At 47.3% G+C, this 25,195-nt stretch overlaps 1 protein-coding gene across 1 annotated transcript in view; it reads right to left on the bottom strand.

The window, feature by feature from the left end:
- Positions 1 to 23,090, bottom strand: part of CALN1 (calneuron 1) — a 123,206-nt gene extending 100,116 nt beyond the window's left edge. The window contains exon 1 of the mRNA XM_035342925.1: positions 22,961 to 23,090. Coding sequence (XP_035198816.1) covers positions 22,961 to 23,078 — 118 coding nt within the window. The 5' untranslated portion in view covers positions 23,079 to 23,090. The remainder of the gene's footprint in view (positions 1 to 22,960) is intronic.
- Between the last annotated feature and the right edge of the window lie 2,105 nt (positions 23,091 to 25,195).

Below are 25,195 nucleotides of genomic sequence, written 5' to 3'. Positions count from 1 at the left end.
TACAGAATGTATATATATACATATATCCTGTATTTTCTCTCCACAGAAGGACAGAGTATTTATAGTAGGTAGACATGTCAGGGAAATATGTGGCATATCTTATTCATGCAACAAACTAGATAAAAAATGAGAAGCCAAATGTAACAAAAGGTGCAGCAAGAGCTGATTAAAAAAAAGAAAAATTAAAAGAAAGAAAAGAAAAGAAAAAAAGAAAAATAAATAAATCCTGAAAAGAACTTTCTCTTCCATCTGAGTCTGATTCAAGGGGTGGCCTTTAGGCAGTGGGCAGGGATGAGATAAAAGAAAGCCTCCCTCTTCTCGTCTGCTACGCTTCCAGCCCAGTGCTGGAAGAGCCATTTGATGCCTCCCTTTCTCCAAGCCTACAAGAGTTCTGGAAAGGGCTTCCACTCCCACATTCATATCTGCTTCTTCCAGCCCTGCACGGAAGCTCACGCTCCTGGTAAGCTTTCCTTGGGAAAGTAACACTTCAAGGTCCTCTGCAGGTGTTACAAAAGTCTGTGAAACCCTTTTGACTGCAGAAGGGGTCACACAAACCCACACCTGTCTCTGGGAACCCTGTCCTTGAACTTGTGTGCCGCCTTTCCAGGGATTCTGGGCATTTTCCTTCACAAATATAAAGAAAACTTCAGGAAACAAAATGGAAACCTCTCCTGACAGTAGCTCAGTCTAAAGTTGGTTTGTTACCCCCCTGCAACCCTGCGGGGCTCCAGTCTCACCTGAAGACCAAGCTGTACCTTCATGCTCTCCCCTTCAGGGCCAAGCTTGAAGGTGGCTTTACATCAGTGAAATCCCCATCCTTCCAACTGCAACGTGAGCAGAACCAGAGCCCCAGGGTTTGCACATATGAGGACCAGGAGACAGGACCAGCTTGGGAGCTTAGGCACTGCGTACATCTCTCTGCTGCAGGGTTTTAAGATGAGGAACCCAAGTTAGGATAGGATAGGATAGGCTAGGATAGTAGGATAGGATAGGACAGGATTCTGTTGGAAAGGACCTCCAGGTATCATCCAGTTGAACTCCCCCACGACCTCAGGACAAACCAAAAATCAAAGCGTGTTAACAAGGGCATTGCCCAAATGCCTCTCGAATGACAGTAGGAATGGGGGTCAGCCACCTCCCTAGGAAGTCTGTTCCAGCTTTGGCACCCTCCCAGGACAGGAGCTTTGCTTTGTGCCCAGGCCGTCCCTCCCCTGGCACAGCTCCATGCCGTCCCCATGCCTCCTGCCCTCAGTCCCCAGGGAGCAGAGGCCAGCGGCTGCCTCTGCGCTTCGCCTCCCCAGGGAACTTCAGGGGGCAGCGCGGCCACCCCTCGGCCTCCTCTTGTCCAGGACAGGCAGCCCAGGCGTCCTCAGCCTCTCCTCTCAGGACGTGCCCTCCAGCCCCTTCACCAGCTTCGCCGCCCTCCTCCGGGCGTGCTCAAGCACCTCAGGGACCTTTTTATACTGGGGAGCCCAGAACCACACGCAATGCTCAAGGTGAGGCTGCAGCAGCAAGAAATGCAGCAGGAGAATCCCCTCTGGGGCCGGCTGTGCTGTGCTTTGTGCACCCCAACATGTGGTTTGCCCCCTTGGCTGCCAGGGCTCCTGCTGGGCTGCTGCCTGCAGCCCCCCCAGCCCCTTCCCGCTGAGCTGCCCCGCAGCCATGCCTGTACCTGGCCCTGCTCTGTCCCAGGGGCAGCGCCCGACGTTGCCTGTGCTTCATGCCGCTGCTATTGTCTGGTGCTCTGACCTACCTGGATCCCTCCGCAAGGCCTCTCAAAGTTAACAGCACTTTCCAGTTTAACGCCATTGTCAAACTCGCTGAGGATGTGCTCCAGTCCTGCATCCAGATCATTGATAGAATGTTGAACAGGACTGGCCCTAGATTTGAGCCCCGGGGAGCACCGCCAGAGACTGTCCACCAGCCAGAGGTAGGCCCATTCGCTACCCCCTGCAAGGGCCCCTTTGAGCTCTGCCACTGAGCCACTTCATCACCAGCGCAGCATGAAGCTGTTCGTCTCACAGCTGGACAATCTGTCCAGAAGGATACTGTCAGGGATGGTATCAAAGGCCTTACAAAAATCCAGGAAGATTACATCTGCTGCCTTCCCTTCATCCACCAAGCAGGTGACCTTATCACAGAAGTAGATCAAATTATTAAGGCAGGACTTTCCTTTGATGAACCCACGTTGATTATGCCTGATAATTGCTTTGCTCTTCACCTGACTTTCGGTAACCCCAGGATAATCTTCTCCATAACTTTTCCAAGGACTTAGATTAGATGGAAACTTTGGATTGAAAGGAGAGGGTGGAAGAAGAAGCCTCAGAAGCAGCTGGCATGCGAGTGCCTGCCACTCCACCACCACGCAAACGGGCACAGAAAACTCCTTGAAGCTTTTACATACATAGTGGGACTTGTTTTCTCTTCCTTCTCTCCTGACAGATAAAAGGAAAAGGAAATCAATTCAACCCCTACTCTATTTCAGCGCTGATCTCGGCTCCTCCAAGTATTGCTGGCCTTATTTTTACAGCACTCACAATAGCAGTGCTCATATAATTCCATTATATCGCTGAGCTTGTTATTTATGTCATGATGATTACATTGCACTCAAGGGCAGAGGGAAGAGATGGTGAGGTCGGCTTGGATTTACAAGACTGAGTAGCTTCGCCACTTTCAACCAGCTGTATTATTCACCATGGTTTTGCTTACTGGCACATGAAAAATTATTGTGAAATGATCTAGAGCTGACTGTACAGCACTTGATTTCAAATGCACTTTAAGCAATCAATCTGACAGCGGGCTTCAAGGAGTGCCACGCAGGTCCGCACTCTGCATACCTCATTTACTGTCTCAGGCTGCTGGGGAGGGGAAATCTCGCTTCTGAAATAAACACTGTGGCTAAAGTTTTAATAAAGCAGGCACTGACGTATCTCCTGCGCTCATGCTGGTCATCCTTACTGGCTGCTGTCATTACATTGCTCACCTGCAAGTACCGCATGTCTTGCTTTTAACTGCATAACACAGTGAAGAGAGGATTTTATTCATTATCGCTATTAACTAATTAACTGCAAATAAAAGACGTACATAAACACTTAGGGGTAATATGTGCAGTTGCAGCAGCAGGCTCAATATAGCATTAAAATACACATATACAACATACATTATACCCACACAACATACATTATACATGTACAATATATATTATACATGAACAATATATGCCACAGACATGGTACCCACACAGCATCTATCTCTGAAATTTGTAGTCTAGCTAGACTGCAAAGTGGAACTAGTCCCAGATTAAAATTGCATTGAATTTCCCATGGCAGTAATGAAGTTTTTTGATAAAATTACTCTGGAAGTATTTCTTGCAAATATTAATCTATTTAGATCCATAAGAAATATAATGAAGAAAAGAAAAGAAAAAAAAAAACCTCCTGACAGTTCTCGGCAGCTTTGCCATTAAATACATAATTAAATTCAAAGCAAAGCTAGTCCCTTGTCTAAATCCCAGCACGAAGAAACAAATTACAGGAAGAAAAAGGCTCCAGTACCACCCCCTTTCTTAAGGTAACCATGGCACAAGTTCGTAAATCAAGCAAGGGGACAAGCTCAGCAACATACCCTGCAGGTTGCCTGTTCTGGCCTCTTCTAGAGGCATGCATTTCTCTCCCATGGGAGGTGACAGTTTAAGGATCCCACTGCAGCATCTGCACAGCACAGTTCAGAAGCTTGTTATGAAACCATCTTAGGAGAAAGACGGCCAGAAGAACATCCTGCTAAGAAACTAGTGAAAATGAAAGGGAGCAATTTTTCTAAGTCAATACAATGAAAATGAAGTTTTTAGAAGTTGGGGGGGGGGGGGAGGCGGAAGAAGCTGCAGAAGTGTTTGAGTTTTGCAGTCCAGTTTGCTCAGCCACATGAAGAGAACAAAAAAACACCCAGGAGAGAAGGAAAATGATTTGCCATTGCCTTGGGTGCTCCTTTCACCCCACCAGCGTGCACAGCAAGGCTGAGCCAGCCACATTGCTCATTTGTGTCCCAAGCCACGATGCAACTTCTGCTTGCAGTCTCTTTGCTTCCCTCCCTAGCTGAGCCTGCTGTGCTGGACAAAATCTGCTGGTTATCTTGGAGATGTTATTGCACTAAAACAACATCACCGGAGCTATTAGGAAAGCTGCTGCAAGTTATGCAGATTGCCAGTAGCTCGAGGAGATTTCACAGTGGCCAAGGAAAACAAGAAGGAGGGAAATCCCAGCTGTGCTCCTTCCATTGCCTGTATCCTGCCTGCCAGCTGCCTGCGGAGGGGACTGTGCCCCAGCAGCAGCACACGGCAGGATCCTGGGCACAGGGTCTCTGCTCTCTGGCCACAGAGCAGCCTTGCATCTACAAAGTGCAGCCCGGGACATAAAGGAAGGATAAAGTCTAATACTAGCTTTTCACCCCATCTGAGATTCTCTTCTAGCATATTTGATTAACAGTGCAAAACAGCAAGTGAAGGAAAATGCCACACAGGTCAGCTAGTTGATTGCCACAGCACACCAACTGCTTTCCCTCTTCTGCTCCTTACCGTTTGGTCCAACACATCTGCAGCATTACACAAATCCCAGTGAGGGACTGGAAGGGCTCTCAAGAGAACACATATCCCTTAAGGTCACCCAAAGCCTGGACAAAGCTCACCCTGGGCAGCGTTGGTCAAACTGAGCTCACATCTTCCCAAGGAATGGCAATGAGTTGGACTGGAAATGCTCAGACCAGCCATGGGACAACCAATTATCTCCAGCTGCTAGCAGCAGCTGCCTGCCTATGCCTACAAGTGGTGATACCAGCGCTGAGCAGCTCAACTTTAAACAGTCCCAAGACTTTTCTGCAAGGAATGTTCCCAGTTCCTCTTATGATTGCATTTTGTTAGACCTGGGGCAAGAGGTTCCATGGTTTAACCATTCAATATGTGACAATCCACCTTAGCTGCTTGTGAAACACCTCCTCCAACTTCCATCTTACATTTTCCAGATTCTGTTCTGGAACAGACAACAAACAACTGTTCCCTGTTCCTGTTCCCCACATTGTTACCACATCTTCAACCATGTCCAGGCTGAGAAGTCTTTGTCTAGCAATCACAAAACCTGCTTCATCTAATCCATCCTTCTAACTTGGCCCATTCAACCACTGCTAAACACCCAGCTGACATCAGAAGTGCTGGGCTTCCAGCAAGCCCTTCAGAAGATCACTCTTCTATGCAGCATTGGTTTGTTGCTAAGTTATTTTCAGTAGAGGAAAAATAAAGAAACCTCCAGGTTCTCAGAACCAACCCCTCAATATTCAAGGCAGAAAACCCATGCAGCCACAGGCAGTACTGGAGCAGCTTCCACGAGGACAGGAGCTTCCCCAAGGTCGCTGTGAGCAGCAGCAGCCATCAGAGGGACAGGCCAGTGAGGTCCACTGGGAGAGACTGGGAACTCCTACTCTGCTTTCCTTAAGGAAGTCCATACCTCCCCATCAAGGTACTTCTGCAGCCCTATTAACATAGCATCTGACTACCACCATTACATGCATTTATGCACCCAAGATGTGATAGGAATGGCCATTATCCCCATGCCATCGCCAGCCCAGGCCCAGGGAGTGACAGAGAGCAACATGTGGCATCCTAAACTAGACATACAACGGGCTGCCAGCAGTCTCTCACCTTGGCCACCTCCAGTGGGAACCCACCGAGGCCATTCCCACCAGCTCCACGGAGGCAGAAGCAGCAGTTTGGTCTGCAGTGCCTCCAATGCTGCTCAAATCAGCTGATAACAGGGACATTTGCAGAATGGCCCCATTACAGGGATGAGCATGCGAGGAGAGGATGGAAAGTGGACAGTAATTGGCAGGGTCTGCCTCTTTCCTGCCTTGCTCTCCCTGTTTTAATGGAAAAGCTGCAGAAACATTCACAGTTCATTATACAAAATGCTGTACATGGGTCCAGCTGCAGGGCCAAGCCAATGTATATTGCTTCGAAAAGACATCATTGCATAATTTCTGTCAAGTAATTAGTGTGCTCCACAGCACACCAAACCGAGAGTTTTACTAGCACTAAACAAGGTTAGCAGATTTGTAAACAGCTTGCTATGGAGTAATATTTTTCTGCTCATATCGTCTAAAAATATCTTGGGAGAATTTGCTCCAGTACAAATGGCTCTGCTTGAAAGGGTTTAAAACAACAAAAAAGCTTATGATAATTCAGAGCAGGTTTCCACTTTGTTTGCCTGCCTGTCGCTTGCTGTTCGGTTTCTAGCTTCAAACAGTTCCACAGTCCAGAGCCTGGCTTTACTAAAACACCCTGTTTCACCAGAAATTAAAACAAACAAACAAACAAACAAACAAAAAAAAACACCTCTGCTAACACCTAGCTCCATCCCCTCCACATTTTCTGCAAAAGCATATGCATGGACAAATCATAGCTGCTTCTTTATTTTGCTACAGGTCCAAGAGAACCAGAGGATGTCCACCCAGTAAGTGCCATTCCACCAGGTGGGAAGGCAGAGCCTCTGCCCTGAGGAGCTGTGGGAGGAGAAGGCACCTAGGAGCAGTCCAGAGAAAGCCCACAGAGAGCTCCATGGCTTCCTAGGTCCTGCATGAAAGATTTAACTCTTCCTAAGACATTGCATGTGGCATCCGCACCCAGGCGAATGGCACCCCTCTGCTGAAGGCAGGAGAATGCCAAGGCACCCTTGAGGAACCGAGATTTGCTGCTTCCCAGAAGCTTGCAGATTGCCTGCCCTCAGCTGAGATGCAACAACAGTTTTTATTTCATCTGTTAATGCTCCTGGCTCCCCAAGGGATTCCCCAGATCCTTTGATCTCACCCTCTAGTGTTGGAAAGAAGCTTGTTCCATGCGCTGTCATTCCAGGTGAGCTCACCACCACTGCAGGGAGGACTGAAGGTGACAGAAGGGATTCAAGGAGCTCATGCTACGTCACCAGGAGGGGATCCTGCTGCCTTGGTGGGGCTGGATCCTCAGCTCCTGACGAGGGTTAAAAGGGACGCACAGCAGCTATAATGCCAAATAATCCAAGGAAGCAAAGATGCTGAAAAGAAGGTGCAGGGAAATGAACTGTCATGTCTCTGACTCATAAAATCAGGGTAATGCAGAAACCCAAAAAGGCTTTAAATAAATTCACATTTGTGACAAGTGACCGTGTCTCAGCCTCCCAGAGCTCCTCGGCACCAGCTTGGTCTGGTGGGACAGCACTTCTTGTGGTGGGACCAAAGACATCACGGGCCACAGTCAAATGAACAAAACTCTGTAATTTCAGCACCTGTATGAATGTCAGTTTTCCACTACACTTGTGCCAGGTTTGGCCACTTCAGCAGTTAACTCTGTTGGCTTATTTGGGAAAAAGCAGACCATTGGCAGGCTTGTTATTCCATCCACGCTTATCGTTAGGAGGCTGCTAATGAATCCACGGAGACCTCCTGATGCCCAGGAATAGCAGAAAGAGGAGTACAAAGTGGCACACTTTTTACACTTCATTGGGAAGCTTTATAAATTAATTGGAGTACAAAGTCAGGTCTAATTGATGTTTGTATTGATTGAACTGCTCCAAGTCTTAATTTTGGTTGTAAAACTCACTTTAAAATAAAGCCATTTATAATTAAGACAGGATCTGTAATTAATGGAGTTTTATACTCATAAAACTGCCTCCCTCATCAGTCTAAATTAAACTCCACATGAAAGTTTTTGCAAATTAAATACAGTAGGTGCCAAAACTACTTTCTCCACACTCTTCACTGTTTTTACTGATGCCAGAACTTAAGTGATTTGGAGACGTGGAAAAGTGATCAAAATTCCTATTAGAAGACACATTAGTATTCTCATCTTGTGAGAACAGGGAAGCCATGAGCCATTTCCTGCACCCCAGTCAGAAAATTAATACATGGTGCCTCCTGTGGTAAACTGTGTCACATTGTAACACAGACTTGCTTTTAAAAATATTTTGCTCCAAAAGGGTCGCACCAGGCCACCAAGCACAACAGGGGAGAGGGCCCTCTTGCCTTCACGTGCCAGTGGTTTCTTAAAACCAAGGCAGTGAGCGTGTGGCTGTGTCCCCAAAGCCTCCTCAGCTTCTTCAACCATTCTCCAGTTCTGGTAACTGTGGTTGACCATACGACTCCTTCCAACTTGATCTCATCGGAAATCTTTACAGCCATCAACCACAATATTTACAAAGCACAGAGAATTTTGGGTTTGTGGCAAGAAAATAAATCATCTGGGACATACATACATACATAAAAGTTCCCCAATAAATCTGTTTTCTACGTGCAAGAGCCTGCCTCATCTTTATCTAGGTAATTAGCTATTCACTTCTTTAAGGGCTCCTATTTAATTGGGGTTGCTGTTCTTAGTGGAATATGATTTCCTCTTCCCAAAAGGGCTACTACTATTTTTGTAACATTTTTTTCCGGCTGCCACATTCTGGTTTTCCTACTAAAATTAAAAAGTCACTACAGCACTCACCAAGTATTTATGGCTTGACGATTCCTACACATATCCCTGAGCTGGCACCCATAAAAGCTTGTCACAGCTGTCCAGCATTTCCCCACATAACTTCAAACTTGGTTTGAGGCTCAGTGTCTCTCGATAGCCACTGGAAGGAGCTACAGAAGCTGACTCACTCCCTGGTAGCTCCCAAGCATCATCCATTGGAAATGCCTTTCCCCATGGACAGCAGAAGATCAGAGGTTGGAGATGACTCACTGAGCTCTGTGAACAAGGGGATGAATTGTGGCCCATGTCCACAGGTGTAAATGACACCAGGGTTTCTCCTTCCCTTTAGGATAAGCTGTGTTAGTCCCCTGGCTGCCCAGAGCTGGTCCTGGGTGGCTGCAATCACCCTCAGATGCAGCAGAACAGAGGCCAAGGCGAAGGCACAGACAGTGCCTCTCATCATGGGCAGAGTGAAAATGTCAATGCTGGCACTGAAGCACATTGTTTAATCCGTTTTGGAGCAAAACCAGACATATCCATAGCCCTCTTACCCCAGCTTTTTTTTAGTCCATTCTTTAAATTTGCTTTGCTCCCAGCCCTTCAAGGCCTCACGAATTAGAGGCAAGTGGGACTAGAGAAGGTTGGCTGATTATTAATGAACCACATACATTATCATACTGGTAGTTACCCAAAGGGCTAAGGTTCAAAAGAGACTGTTTCTTCTCCATCATCAATTCTCAGTCTAAATACCCCCACCAGCCTTGGGCCGGCCTGCTGACACAGGCAGGGATGGGACTGGTTTCCTCGCATCCCACCCAGCTTACCCTAACCAGCCGGCAAAGAGAGCGCATGGCACTACGCGTGTTCATGTGCACACAGACACAGGCAGCTGGGCCCCAGAAAGTGCCGCACACCGGGTGTGATGTTCAGACCTTTACCACTAAGTTAGGGTTGTGGAAACTCAGGCAGTGGGGATGAAACTTCCTCCAGGAGCTAGTACCAAAAAGCTTTCAATTACAAAGAGAAAGAGACACTAAGGAGATTAACAAGTTATCCGATTCCTTCAGCTACAGGCAGTGAAAGCCCAGCTCTGTCAATGGAAATTTTGCTCATATCAACAGGATCAGAGTTTCACATTTACAAAATAAGCACGTTTCACTTTGAAGACAAGTCCCTTCCCAAGCTGAAAGCAGCTCTTCTGCTGGCTAAGCAAGGAGGAGGACATCAAGCCTTTTGCCTCTAGGGAAGCACCTCATGGGAGGCATCTGCCACCTGGCCAGGCAGGTTAGGAAATGCAGGGACGTGCAACTTTTCGGGTTAAACATCCTTCTGGTGGAGACGCACAGAGTGCGACGTCAATGAATTATCAGAAGAGCTTTTTATTTGCTGGAGTTAACACTGTGATTCCAAACCTGAATTTGTTGGGAGCTGCAAAGTGGCCTGGAAAGAGTTAGAAAGCACAGTAACTGCACAAATTACCAGCAAACAGCAGCTTCAGGCTTCTGTTATTGCAAATAAACACCACCAGAGACATCACCCTGTGCATTACCGAGTCAGCACTTTCCCACAGCAGAACTTCTTTTGTGCCATAGCAACACGCGCAAGGTGTCCATCGGGCACACATAATCCAGCCAAAAGCCTTGACTCTCTGCACTGTTGCACAGAAGACAAACTTAACCTGCCAAAAAATTCCTCCAATCACTTGCTCAAAAAACAAACCCTCCAAAAACCCAGAAGAGCTGGTGATAAATAGCTTACGTGAGAAGCTGCTTGTCTAATCCAATATCCTTCTGCATTTTTATTACGTGATCTTCCTCCCTAAGTGGGGCAAATAAGCCTTGCCCTTATCGATACTGCTTGCAGAAACCAAAGCACACCTCCTCTTTGCTATAACCACTGCAAAACAAGGGCAAGCAGAAAATGCCAGACCCCAGTGGAGGAGAGCAAAAAGCCTCCAGCCTGCCAAAACCTCCCTCAAGAGCCCTGCATTTAACTGGGCTCTTTATTTGCTTTGCTTCCATTTCCTCTGTTCATATATTCCGGCCTTTATTGTGAAAAATGAGAGAGAGAAAAAAAATTAGGAGTATAGCAAAATAAGCTATTGAGAAACGAGCCTGGAAGGCAACTGGAATGAACTCTGAAGAAGTCATGAGCTACCTAGTCCTTTAAAAAAGCCCTAAAATGGGGAGGAGGGGATGGTGGTGGTGAAAAGAGTGTTTTCTTTTTGCAACTCAATCCAATCCAAAGCTTGTATAGTTTTAGTGCTCAGAAGCACTCCTGGGCATTGCCAGCAGAGCAGGCTGGGCTCATGGGAGCTCTTCAACAAAGCAGTTTAAGCCCCCAAGAGGCCACTTGCTGGATGGTCGCAGCAGAGGAGTGAGACCCCGTGGACACAGCCCCTGCTGCATTGACGGGCAGAAGGCTTTCGACAGAGGCAGGGGATAAACGCACGTGTTTGGTGTGACAGCACGTGGCATTTGCAGGTTGCACATCTCAAGGGGATCTCAAATGGGAGACACGATGCCACCAGCCTGGGGGGCGCCCTGCACCTCAGCTGGACGGGAGGAATCTCTGCAGGTCCCTGCCCAAGCCTCCTTTCTCATCCCACCACAGCACCTTACCTTGGCTGGGGGAGACCACAACATCACAAGGCAATTGGTCTCCTGAAGTGCTTACACCAAAAATACAGATTCAGACTCTCTGAAATAATTCATCAGCTCACAGCAGCTGCATGAACTGCATGTCTAGGCTTCCACCAACATAAAACTGTTTTGGTTCTCTGCTAGAAGCACATGACTTGGTGAGCCAAAATTTATGAGTTCGTCACACCTTCAGAACACAAGTAAGTTAAAAAGCTCAAATTCTAAATGAAACACTTTGTTTTGGAACGGAGCAGATTTTTCTCAGCTTTCGATTCATGGAAAATAAAAATGCAGAAATAAAAATGTGCTGATTTGGCTCAAACTGAAATGGACCCTCCTACATTTATTATTTTTATTGTTGTAACTGCTGGTGAACAAAAACAAATCAAAAAACATATTTGCACAGGTGAGTCTGGGAGGAACTGCATATCCTAACACCCAGAGGTATTGACTCGATGCCCGCAGCCTGCGCAGCCCAGGACAGCGCCAGCCCTGGGGCTTTACAAAGGAAAGCTGAGCCCATCACGCATCCACCTCCCCAAGCGGAGAGGCAAGGAGAGAACATTGTTTCAGCAGTATCCTACAACTCTCTATTTTCTCACTTTTCCTTCTGCAACACTGAAATCAAATTTACAAAGCAGTGACAAGCAACATTTAAGTGTTGGTGATGGACATTTCATCCAGCAGACTCTGGGAAACATGGTTTCACATTCCAGAGGCAGAAATGACTGTGTCCCTGCAAAGGCCAATTTACTCCTTATGTGCAAACATTAAGAACTGCTGAGAAAAAAGTGCTTCAAATCTTTTTTACCTTCAGGAAGTAATAGCAATTACCATCATTTACACAGCCATATTTCTTTCCCCTCCCCATCCAAACCTATTCACAAAATCTCATGCCCTGGATTAGATTTAGTTGAAAGAAAAGTAATGAGATTTGTGTTTCCTAGTGAATTAAATAGGAACTGCTCAACAGAATAATCCTAAAATACAAAATACTGCCTCATCCCACATGCTACTAATAGGTTTGTGTTCTAATGGCTTATTTAGAAAGAGGGACTTTTCTTAAATGACATCCTAATGATGTGCATTCAAGAACATGAGAGTATCTTCTCACTACTAAGGCTTTGGGTTTTTTTCATTTTGTTACAGAATTCTTAGAAAAATAAAGAAAACATTTGACAAAGGCTATGTGCTGCTCTGCAGTAACTGCAAATTGAAAATACTAAATGCCAACATCTCTGAAAGTTGTATTTCTTGCTCTTGCTTATCTCATGGTTGCTCCTGCAGAGGGTTGCAGTGCTGCTTCGGTGCCTGAGATCCAGGAAGGATGAGGCGTGGGACTGAGCAACTCCCTACCTGTCAAAGCTATCCAAATTCCAGACATCTTTGATCCTATCTACTTTTCCCTCTGTTCAATGGTGCCAGGACTTTGCATACCAGGTCCCATGGACATCATGGACTGCAATTTTGTGCCAGGACTAATTTTGGGCATAGCCTACTTCATGCGATGCTCACATAGATCCTGCTGGTCCCAGCAGCACTGCCCAACCCTTCTTTTTCAGTCCTCTTGCCCAGTCCCAGTGCTTGTCAGTCGCTCAGTGTGGATGGGAACTGGAGACCATGGCAGCCACCATTCTCTACTAACGCACGTGGTGCAAGGACCACGGTGCCCCCGACTCAGCCCCTGCTGCTGCTCTGGCAGTGCAGGACCCACATGTAGCAGCATCACCGAGGGATGAGGTTCATGCAGGACCTTCAGCTGACCTCAGTCTGCAAAACCCCCACAATTTTAACTCATCTCCTTCAGAGAGAGAATAATATGAACCAGATTGGCATCAGCCTTAGAACTGCAGTGATTTCAGCACGTGCATCCACTGCAGTGGCTGCTCTGAACTACTCCTCTCTGCTTGGTTCTGGAGGGCTTTGCTGCACACCCTGTGCTCCTGGAAACATCCCCAGCATCCAGTGTCAGAGCACAGAAGTGAAGGTGGCTGAGATCTCGCTCCACCTGCATGGCCTTTGCTACTCACCAGGGTCCTGCATCCACCTCCTCCAGGCTCCATGGTCACCCTGCAAGATTGACACTCTTCATTTTCCCAGGCAGGCAGGAACTAAGACTGACTTCAAAGGGTTTGTGCTGATCCTCTTTGATGTCACCAAAGCCGGTCAAGCCTAAGAAAGCCATGCTCCCCTGTGGGGTTCCTGCTTCTTCCTCCAGAACCCAGCTGGCTGGTGACCGCAGTGCTGGGTCCTACAAAAGCTGTCAGCGGCTGCACAGGGTGCTGGCCGCCTGCTCATTTTGCTCAGGGAAGAGCAGATCCAGCTCTGGATGCATGCACACACACACACATCACCTGCCCCTCCTGCCTTCCCCTGCTCTGAATTTTCAGGAAACTGCCCAGTGCAAACCTGGGGAGAGAGGGAGAAGCAACAAACAGCCCTCTCTTCCTTTACCTGACATTTGCACCTTTCTCTCCTCTCAAACTTGGCTGAGATGATCTCAGCACCCACAGTCAGGCAACAGAAACCCAGGAAAAAATAAAAATAAAAATAAAAATAATAATAATAAAAAAACCTTCCAGCAGCAGCAGCTTCCCCCCATGGCAGCCAGAGAGCCAGAGGAATAGGACTGGGGGACAGCTAGGGCTGTGTAACTCCTGGTGTCATTTCAGTCTGCCACTCATCTGGACTTGCACCTCACCAAGTGACTTCTCGCTCTGCCAAGCCACTGGCCTGTTCCTCAGGAAGATAAATGCAGCTTCCCATAAGCAGGGCAAGAGGATGGGGGCCGCAGCAGGCGAGGGCAGGGATGCTGCCTGGTACCACCAAGCAGGTGCCCCAGTAACAGAATCAAGGCTGGAACTGCTCACCTTGACATGGTATTGCTTTGAGCTGCACTTGAAATAAATACATCTCTATCTGTTTATTTCAAGCCAGCATGTGCAAAAGAACCAGGTGAAATACTCTCTGGATCATTGAGTTTTTCTCCTTGCTATTCTTAGTGTTATGGCAAGTCAGCGTTCCCCCATGCCATTCCCCCGCCCCGACTGCCATCACACCCAGCTGTGACCACAGGCACTGGAACATAGGGAATGGGGCTCAAAGCAAAGCCAGTGCTCACAGTGAGCGAGATCCATGGATGGTGTTTGATCAGAGGTCTTGCAGCACCTGAAGCAGCGGCAGATACATCACTCTCCTCTCCCTACGTGAGTACCACTGCTGCTAGGTAAACTGAGGCACAAAACATCAGCGATGGCCCAAGCATCCCAGTGAAGAACTAAAAATAGATGTCTGTCAGTCCAGGCATCTAACTCCTAAAACTCATTACTTAGTGGGCAAACCTATTTTTGAACATTCCTCTCCAGAAAGCACTTGTACACAGTGCAGAACAGACGCTTTTTGCAGACATTCGTGGTTTGGTGAGGTGGCCGCCTCCACTGAGGCAAGGAAATTGATTCAAGGTTTGCTTGCAGTTTGCTACAACTTGATTAAATGTAACATGCTCAAAGACACAGTGAACCATCACAGCCAGGCTGAAATATCAACCTCTGCAAATTAAAGGGGCACCTGATAACCTACAGCCTCATGCCACAAAAAGGGCACGTGGACCACGTGCAGATCATCACGTTAACCTCCAAATCCTTAAGACACGGTCTGCATGAGCAGAGACCCAGCAGTGCTCACAAGATCCTCAGGTCCAGCATTTCCCATGGCTCCATCCTGCTCCTGCACTTGGCACCATCAGCACCAGTGTCCGGGTCCTCTTGCTCAGGTTGGTGCTGTGGGGATTTGCCGGCACGCTGAGCCGTTCGTCTTCCAGATCAGCCTCACGGCACCTTGTCTGGTCCCTCGTGGAGCCACGCATCAGCCCCTGAGTCCAGCGCTGATAAGGAAGGCCCAGGAAATGAAATAAACACTGAGCCCCAGACAGGATGTTTAATGCAGCATAAAGCCAGGACAGAGGCTGGGTTTCACCTCTGTGCAGTTACTTTTATGAGCCATTTCTTCCTGTTTAATTTGCAGATGGGGACCAATTGCTTTGACTCTCCAGAGCTTCTGTGGCTTCTACAGATCTGAGGTTTCCCGGTGCTCAGGAAGAAGCCAGACAGTCAAGATGCTCAGACGCTCCGGTCAATAAAGCATCATCATCACTCCCATTTCCATGATGGAAAAGCCATTCCCAGAGAGCTTCAACCAGAAAGCTCTGCTCATGTAGCACTGCCAGTCCTATTCAGTCCCAAAAGCCACAGAGATGGACAAGAAAGAAGAGCTGGTGCAGGAAGGAGAGGTGAGTGTCTGATGGGGTGTGCAGACCAGGCACAGCTGGCAAACAGGGAGAAGATGGTATTTGTTTTCCTTTTCTTCCTGGTCCCATCTACGTGACATCCCTGCAGGGATCTGGGATGCCATGACCCTACCCTGGTCCCCGTCCTCCCACTGACAGCTAGAAGCCACTGCCTAGGGAGTACGTTTCTGAAGCAATCAGCTAACAGGTAAGGATAAGATCCCTGAGTCCACAAAACAACACTTACTGATACAAAAGTGGCTTGCCAAAGCCAGGAGTTTAAGGCAAAGGAGTGAAGGAATTTGAAAAATTAATGATCTGGCTGAGAAGCCTGCATGAAAAATTAAAAAATCCATATTAAAATTTGTATAAACGTGTCAGAGCAAGATTTAAATGCATTTTAAAGCATGCTTAGCTCTGGATCTGAATCTGCTCTGTTTCCGTGGCCTGGGGCAATGCAGGCAGTGAACGTTTTCTTACTGCATCGAGGGCCCCGCGTGCACGTGAGCACAAACCTCTGAGGCAGCCTGAGCAGTGCCAGCCCGGCACAAGCCGCAGGAGCCAAACCAGCAGATTTGGAAGGGGATGGATGAAGACGCAGCCTGCAGCCCCCTTCCCAAAACCATCTTCATCCAGCTTAAAGAGACTCCTCTGCTACAATAAACTAGAAACCCCCGAGTCCAAACCAAGGTATCTGAGTCTCCACCACTAATAACTTGCTCGCCAGCCGGTTCCTATAACTATGTCAGCATAGTTGGAGTTCAAACAATCTCTTTAATTGTTGTCCAGATGGCGTCCCTGTAATTCTAATTTGTTGGCAGCCAACCTCATTTTATTTATACTCCCTTGCTTTAAGGACTCTTCCCTTGGAGATGATGCTGATGCCTAGTCCTGAGTTTTGGGGGCAGGCGGACCGGGTGGAACATCTCCCCTTTTGGCCACATGGTCCTGGTTCCCCGGGCAGAGGGGACATGGGATGGGGACAACAGAGCCTCTGCAAGCCCTTCCCAAAAGGTACACCCAAAACTCTTTTGTCCCACCAGGTAATCTACCTGCCAAGGTACTGGCACCCTGGGTAGGGCTTGGGCTGTGAAGTGTAAGAGAAATACTTTCTGTTCTGGAGTTTTGCCCCAATCCATAGCTTTCTGCCACCTCCCCGCTGAGGATTTCAGTCTTGCTGAGGTGCTGGAGAAAACTCAGTGCTGGCCTGCAAGCCCTAACAGTCCCTAAGGCAATGCAGCAGGTAAAACCCACAAGAGAGGTTCTTCTGTGAAACCCAGAGCCAGACCTCCCTGGGCTCAGCCACTCTGGGTGTCCAAGAACCCTGCTGGCTATTTGGGGTAGGAACTGCCACCCATTTTAGCTGAAGAAACTTTCCTTGCGTCCAGGTAGGGGAGGTTAGTGGCTCCGGGGCTGGCTGGATAGACACCTGTCTGTCTGGGACATGCACGACACGCTGCCACGGTGTGCAAAGTGGGGGAAAAACTTCACAAGGGCAGCACAGGGGAACTCTTGTGCACCACCCACCCATTATGAGTATAATTCTCTCCTTTTGGGAACTCCCTTGAAGCTCACCAAGGCTAAGCCAGCACACAACCTGGGGCATTTGCTCCATCAGCAGCTCTGCTCCTCCTCTGGACACACACAGTCTGGAGCAAATATGCACCTTGCAGTAAAACAATACTATGCAGAATATTAATACTGCTCCAGTTTTTATGATTTTTTAAATGCAGGCTGCTTCACACCTTAAACTACCGAGTCCCAAAGAAACCCCACACTGTAATTAATATACATAACTGGAAAACCAGCAGAAGGAGCTCAGCAGAAGTCAGAGATAAAGCTGCTTCTGTCCACAGAAGAATCTGCATAGTGATGCTGCAGTTTTATATTCAGAGACACGAAACACTATTAAAGCCCAATATAAACCATAAATTATTCCATTTCCAGCCATGATCACTCAAAACGGAGACACTGTGGATAAGCCTCTTTTTTAAAACAGAACTCTGTGAAAGAGAAAATAAGCTTTATACAGTTTCATCCACTTAATTAACAGGCTGCTCGCAGAGCTTACACTGAAGCGGGGTCTTGGAGAACCTGTACCCATGTGCAAATCCATGGCTTATAACGCATCCCAGCGTGGCTCCCCCTCACTATTTCCCCTATGCCAGCGCAGTCCTTGCATCTCCAGCCTCACTACCAGTATGCTCATCTCCCCTATTTCTCTCTCTTTCCATTCTCCCAAGTGGTTTTTTTCCATGGGCAAAAAGCCGAGCGGAGCAGACGCAGCCTTGTTGCCGCTACATGAGTCAGTCAAGTGACTAATGCCTCTCCCTTTGGGTTTCCCTCCTCGAGCACACTGCTGTTCCCAACCACCGTTGATCTCACCTGGGACACCAAAGCTGATCTGTGCCCCTCTGCCACACAGGAGCCAGCTGGCTGCCAGGCTGGGGGGGCCTGGCTGCCTCTTTACCTCCTGTGCCCAGCAGTGGGATTGAAATCCCTGCTCGCAAACAGGCGGCCCCAGAGAAAATCGACAGCTGGAGAGAGATATGAGGAGCTGCAGGGCAGCCCAGACTCTCCAGAATGCATGAGACTGTTTGCTGAGCTGCCCTGATAACATGGGAGTGAAAGAGGATCTGGAACAGCCACAGTTATCGTGGCTTATGGGGTTTCTACTAAACAACCCCCAAGTGAGACCAGAAGGTAACAGTACTCTGCAGCATCAGGGTTCCTCTCTTTCCAGGACTTGTATCATCCAAGGGCCATCATATCAGACATCACAAGATGTCAAACACCTCTGGTTTTGGCCTTATTTTCAGAGACAGGGCTAGAACAGCATGGCTGCAGTGGCAACGTGCGACTGTTTTGCCCGGTGTGCTACCAGCCCTGTGACTGACCACCTCGCTGTGCTGCTGGGACTCCACAAACGGCTGCAGCCCCAGCACACCTTCAGCCACTTGTCATTGCCTGCCTTATTGGCATGCAGGAGCCAACTGCTAATTTAAAATCCATATGGGCATCATTTAGCGGTGCCCTTTAATTATTTCAAGAGCTGTTTTCCAATGTACTCTGAAGCCACTCTCTGTTGACTTCTACGCAGAAGCCCAGGAAACAGCGACCCAGCTGAGACCTTCTGCAGGTGGCAGAACAGGGGTGCAGGAAAGAGGCAGAGACCAGGTAAAGCACATCCTGCAATATGGTGTATAAACTATATTGATATCATAGTCTCTAGATTCTTGCCTTGAAGCTTACTGCACCCCAGGCTCATGAAGTTTTGTTCCCACCTCATGGGATGCTCTGCCAACATCTCCAGTTTAGACAGGCAAAGCCATGCACTGGCATTTCCACCCAAGGTGTCAACCTTACGGACTGCACCAGCCTGATGGCTACAACCAAAAAAAAAAAAAAAAAAATCTCCATACCTAGAAAAAGCCTTGAAGGTACCACAGACCCCACCTGGGCCGTTCCTACATGGTCTAAGACACCAGATGCCTATAATTTCCCTGCTGCCGCACAACAAGGTTCCTTTCCGCATGGGCACTGCTGATTTCAGAAAAATCGGGGTCATGCAAGGACTTGTCATGATGTCTTTCTGGACAAATAGTTGCTGCTGTGGTCCACATTTGGGTTTCCTCTGCAAAGCGCTCTGACTATAATGCATTTCACAGACACTTTCTGCAAAGACTACTTATAATGCATGTGCCTTCCTTCAGGTGATATTTGTCAGATTCCTACTATGGAAATGTTTTTACCTCCTGACAATACCCTTTAGATAGTGCCTATGGAGGTGGATGACTCAAGCTTGACATGATGATTTCCATCCACCATTTTTTATTAAAAATACTCCTAGTAGTTTGCATTGTGAAGACAGAAGCTGGACTTAAAAGGAATGTGGAAACCACAGAGTATGCACAAACTGTGCCACAATTTTATGTCAACCAACAACAGCCCAAAAAGCTACATGCAAAATAGTTCCTCCCAGCCCTAACTGGTAATCTCCTGCCCAGAAATCACTAAGTATATGGCAATAATATTCATCTGAGATCCCACCACACTCCATGGTCCCTGAGAGACAGGTTATGGATGGCCTGCCACTTTCAACTTCATCATTTACTTGGTGTTACAAAGTTAAGTATCGCCTAATATAGCTTTCTGCGAGTTAATTCCCTTTGTGATGGTGACAGCTTCTAAAAACCCTCACGCTACTACAGCACCGCAAATAGCAAACACCGCTGCTAGGAATAGACAAGCCATCAGCAGAGTGACCTGCTATCTCTCCAGCTTCTTTCCTTGCTGCCAGCATAGTATTTAAAGCAGGATGGAAAAAAACAGAGCAGAGCTGAAGTCGACAGATGGCTGATGCAAGCCGGGAAAGTTTTCATAGAAGGAAAATAACCAGTGGGAGAAGAAGCAGAGCAGCACCCTAGGCACACTGCTCTGAACCGTGAGTGTTCACTCAAAAAACCTGGGTTCCTTCCCCATTATGTTGCTTGAGGTCAGAAATATTTTTCATTTCATGATCTCCATACTATCCTTCATACCTCGCCCGCAGGCTGGAAACACGTGGCATTTGTCGGTATGCGTTGCAGGGACACGCAGCGGCAGCAACGCTGTGTCCCAGCCAGGCTGCGCAGCACCTGTGCCCTGCAGCAGCCCAGAGCTCACACTTGTAGAAATCCTTCATAAAGCAAACAGCACTGAGATGTGCAATGCCAGATGTGAAAAAAAAAAAAAAAAAAAACAGGCTGGAAAAAAAACTGACACTTGTTGGAGCCTTAACTGCACAGGAGCATAATAGAAAATTCCTATTGACTTCCCCAGGAAGAGCGTCAAACCTTTAATGTTTTAATGTGTGTGCCTAGAATTTGTCAATAGGCTGGGACTCCCTTGGGATCAAAATCTCATTGAAAAAGAAACCACAGGGAATTTGGCACCTCTTTCCCAGCCTATGTGATTAAATGCAAATATGTTATTGGCATAGAGATATCACAGCTTAATATATCCACAAAGCTCCCATACAGTGACATTAACTTCTCAAGGAAGAACATTTTGTTACTCACCCTGAGATAATTCATGCTCAAAGACAGGAAGGCTATTTCTGTTTTAGGTTTGGACAGTGAGCAGCGCTACCTTCAACACAGCTGGGCACTAATCTAGTACTAGTGACAAATCCCAGTAAGATAGCGACTGCCAACCTAATATTACATATGAGTTCCAGTGGGCAGGCTGTGCTCTGCTAGCTAGCACACAGAAAAACATCTCCAGTATCATTTGCTGCTCTGGCTTTAGCGGATGTGAATCAATTCAGTGCCACTTCTGCATTCACAGGTGGAAAAAAATGGCCTGAGGTTGAGCTCGTCTCTGCTAAGCTAAGAACTGGGGCATATCTTCGTGGCAAAGATATAAAGCCCTTGAAAATAGGTGTTTGTAAAGCAAAAGGCTGTCAGAAAAAATATAACTAAATTCTAACAAGGAGCCTGTGCTTAACAGCCAGAGAATAAATGGATGATTAGTTAAAGAGCTCTAACCATTCTCCTGAAGAACAAGGGGGATACTCTTTGTGAGCAGACATGAATGAAATCTGCTGCTCTCCAATTCAATAGCACAGTTATAATAGGGCACAGACCAAATTAAATGGATGCAGCACTCGCATTAGCAGCGACTTGGTCACTGCCTTCTCAAAAGACAGCTCCTCTACGCCTAATTCACTTCATTTGCTGTTAATTAATGGCGATGACCCACAGTGTCCTGAGTGCTGGTTACTCCTCGGGAAGGCAGGTTCCCACACCGCTGCTCCCACCCCGGAGCTGCCAGTGGGACGATGATGCTGAGTGAGCTGCAGAGGCTTGCAAACCACCCAACATGGCTTGGGGAGACAGCAGGGAGATGTGGAAAGGATGGGAATGGGACTGAGCTTCTGTGTGTGACCTTTCTTCCCACATCCAGACAGAGACCATTTCCGTGCAAACAGAAAAAATCAAAGAGGGGTTTCCCTTTCACAACAGGATCACCACAAGTGTGGGCTACAGCCCTGATGCCACTTGAATCATCTCTTGACATCTGTCTACAAATCTCAAAGGCAGTTATAGCAGAAGTGCTCTAATCAGGTAGGCATAGCAGAGAAACCTTTGTTCTCTGAATTTAAAATAAAGCACAAGAGCTTGTCCAATGTCCTCCTGTCTTTGTGCAGCCAACCCCTCTCATCCTGAACAAGGACAACAGCTAAGCTTCACCTTGCAACACAATTTGTCACCTACAGGGTACACAGAAGCAGAGCCAGTTCACTTCTGTTAGAAAACTCAAACCTTCAAGCAAAGCTCCAGTAACCCGGGAGAAGTGCCCAGATGTCTCTGCAACTCTTGTTTGCCTGGGGTCCCAGCCTGGCTGCACTCAAAGTGGTTTCTCACACGACTCATCTCACCTGAACTGCTTTCTGCACATACACATTGGGAAGAACATAGGTAGTGACAAATACTCTTAGAGCATTCTGTTTCTACATCAGATAAGTTAATACAAAGTATGTAAAACCAAAGATGAAGGTTTAGAGTTGAAAAAGTTTGAAAACTGAAGTCTGATTCACCAAGTGCAGGTGAAATGAGGGAGGGAGGGCAGAAATGTTGGCTTTCTGTTTTGCCAGAACACCCCCAACCTGTCCTGGAAGGGCCATTTCCACCTTGCACCATTCCCTTGCTCATTTACGCATCAAGTTCTCCACTGAGAACACCGGCTATGATCGTGGCTTGTACCAAATGTCCACTGGGAAGCAAACCAAGAGCTTTGAATTGTTCCACAGACCTCAAAGACCAGCTGTCAACAACATTAACTTTTGCTTAGAAATGACCCTAGTGAGCCACAAATTGTCTAGAAAAGGAGACCTTCCCGCCACGAACCAGACAGGGAGTCTACCTGGCCTCACACCCCGTCTGCAGGGCAGAAGGGACAAGCAACCACCAGCTTCCAGAGGGGGAAAATGGTGGAGATCCTACAGGCAGCAGATGTGGATGACTCTCCTGATAGCCTTTGCCAGTCTGAGGCCGGTCTGTGCTGCAAATCACTGACCTGGAAAGGGGAATTTTAAAGCCCTTTCCAGCTTCCTAAGCCACAAGCCACCTCTGAGCATCATGTTACACTGCAAAACAGGGAGAAGCCTCCCTTTTGAAAGGGCACAAAGCAAATGAGAAGACTTGCTCAGGAAGAGAGATTCAGCTCTGCAGGTTCCTGGGGAAAGGCTGAAGACATCTTAATAGAAACATATTAGTTCCGCTTTTTCTCTCACCAATTTTGCCAATAAAAAGCAGCCTTAGTCTTTCAAAAACTGCTTTATTTCTAGGCAGAAGGACAATATCAGAGTTTAAAATCAGCCCCCAGCTCCGAACATAACTGTGGCTGGGGACTGTTTTTTGTCCCAGATCTGCTGAGCCATCTCACTTCCCACTTGCCTTTTGCTCCTTGCTTCAAGGGGAGAGCACCTTTCAGGTTATTGCATGGCAATGCTACCGAGAAGGTGAAAACAAGCCTTTCCAGTTCTGAGCCCCCTTGGAAAAATGCAATGACATTGCTCACCATCCAGTTCCTCCACGGAGATATTTGCTAGCTGTTCACTGTCACTGCCGGCGGAGAGCGATCGGTTCAAGTAGTTGCCTTTGTACAACAAGCCAGCTGTTACATGGTGGAATGGCATCTTCTCCCTGGGCACAAGAGAAAAGAGAAGAGAAAGGTTTATTTTAATTATTTCTCATTGCTTTCTCTGAACAGTGCAATAGCCTGCCTTGAAAGAGCAGCCAGAGCAGTCTTCTGAATCCTACACCAGTGAACGTGCACCGAAGTCGGGTGCATGACTGATGGATTGCAGATTTTATTTAGGGCTGAAACAGGAGCTAAACAATCAGGGGGAAAAAATCAACAGCTTCTTTATGCAGTGCAAGAGTTAGCAGAGACTGAGCAGTGGTGCCTTAGGAAAATATAAGTCTCTAACAGTCATATTGCAGCTTTCAGCATAGAGAAATAGTATTTGATAATAATTATATAGTGTATAGGGGTCTACACCAACATGCAATTAAAAAGCCACAGGCTCCAGCAGCACGACTTCCAGAGCCATGAAGGGTCTGGACACCAGTATCCAACCCCGCTCTGGAGAGCTGGGACCCCTTGGATGGATCAACCCCCGAGCAAGACACATCACAGCAGTGCCTCCGATCCAGACTTCAGTGGCCCTTGCTGAAAGAAGAAAATTCACATTCGAGCGGGGCCCAACAAAGAACATTTTCATCTCACAAATATGACAGCTAAGGAAAAATACTGCTCGTTGGGAGACTGTAGCAGGAAAGTGTTTGCAAACTTAGCAGGTATAAACACCGCAGCCTAGTGAAGGGCAGCCATCTGCACAGACAAAGTGGAAATTACTGTCAGCAGCACTTACACATTGATTTAGGATACACAAGAAAGAGGCAAGTTTGCCAAAGTCAATTGAAATATTAGGAGGAAGATTTGTCATACCCTTGGCTGGTTTCAATCAGTGAAGCCCCATCATGGGCCTATTGCATTTTATACCATAGGGTTCCCGCAGCTCTAAGTCAGAGAAGCCAACAGAGCCACCCAGGCACCACCAGGGATCTGGCTGTGGGTCTCCACTGAGGCTGAAGTGTGGCCAGGCCATCCTGGGCTGCACGGTTCAGGGCAGACCACAAATATACGCTTACACAGCAGCTTTGGCAGAGCACACTCCTTCACACCTGCGGGGGATGTGGCCCCTTCAGAAACAAGCTCCAAGGACATCCACACTCCAGCCATGCCAGGACACCAGGTTTCTTGGCCAAAAAGAGGTAAGTACCACCTACTGCAGCACTCCCCAGCCAACATTACAATTACAAAGATGATCTGGCTCTTCCACAGCCTTATGCTCCCACCACAGTCAATAAAACAGATGTATATATGTATATACACATCTAATATATACACACATCCACGTACCACTTCTGCAACAAATGACTTGTTGCTTCACTGAGTTAGTAAAAGCTTTAATAGACTCACCAAGAGCAAACTAACCTCGAGACAGCAGAGAGGGAAGAAAAGCCATGAGGTTTCTTTCGCATTGCTTAGCACGTCCCTAGAATCTCTCACAGTAATTATGTAAATAAATCCTAATAGTGATTTTAAGTATTTTTATTTGGGAGCCAGTTTCTTCAGCAGCACATTAGAAACCGTAAACAAGGTTTTCTTTTTCATTAAGCATATCTGTAATTTCCCAGCACTTGCCAATTAATGTATTTCATTCTGATAGTTGCTAACTCTGACATATTGCTCTGCACTAAGTCAGGGATTTTTCCTTCCCACAGAACGACATGCGGCCGATGTCAGCTTTGGTGCTGCTGTGGATCCCAACAAGCAGGGCTGGAGAGACACTTCCAGCACTTTGCGCCACCCTCATTACCTTCCAGCCCCACCATAAAGCATTCAGACAGAATCGATCCAGGCTTTCTCTCCATAATCACAAGCCTGATGTAAAAGCAATTACACTGCTTTTCAAAACCCTACCAAATTAAAGAGAGATTTAAATCTATCGCCTGCAGCAGACCAGGCAGAGCTGCGTGCAATGAGCCCATGGGCTGCGGCCGGCTGCGATGCAGCGGCCGCACCGGCACCCACGCGGGACTCACCCCTGGCCAGAGGAAGGGCATGGCATGCATTTCAGGGCATTAAAGCATTCCTGAAATTGCTCTTGCATCTATAAGCATTAAAACAACAACAACAACAAAAACAGAAACAAAAAGAACAAAAAAAAAAAAAAAAAAAAAAAAA

The sequence above is a fragment of the Oxyura jamaicensis genome, chromosome 19 (genome assembly GCF_011077185.1).
Source record: "Oxyura jamaicensis isolate SHBP4307 breed ruddy duck chromosome 19, BPBGC_Ojam_1.0, whole genome shotgun sequence".
In the NCBI taxonomy this organism is placed as follows: domain Eukaryota; kingdom Metazoa; phylum Chordata; class Aves; order Anseriformes; family Anatidae; genus Oxyura; species Oxyura jamaicensis.
Note: the sequence above shows the minus strand (reverse complement) of the source record. Positions and strands in the feature narration are given on the sequence as shown.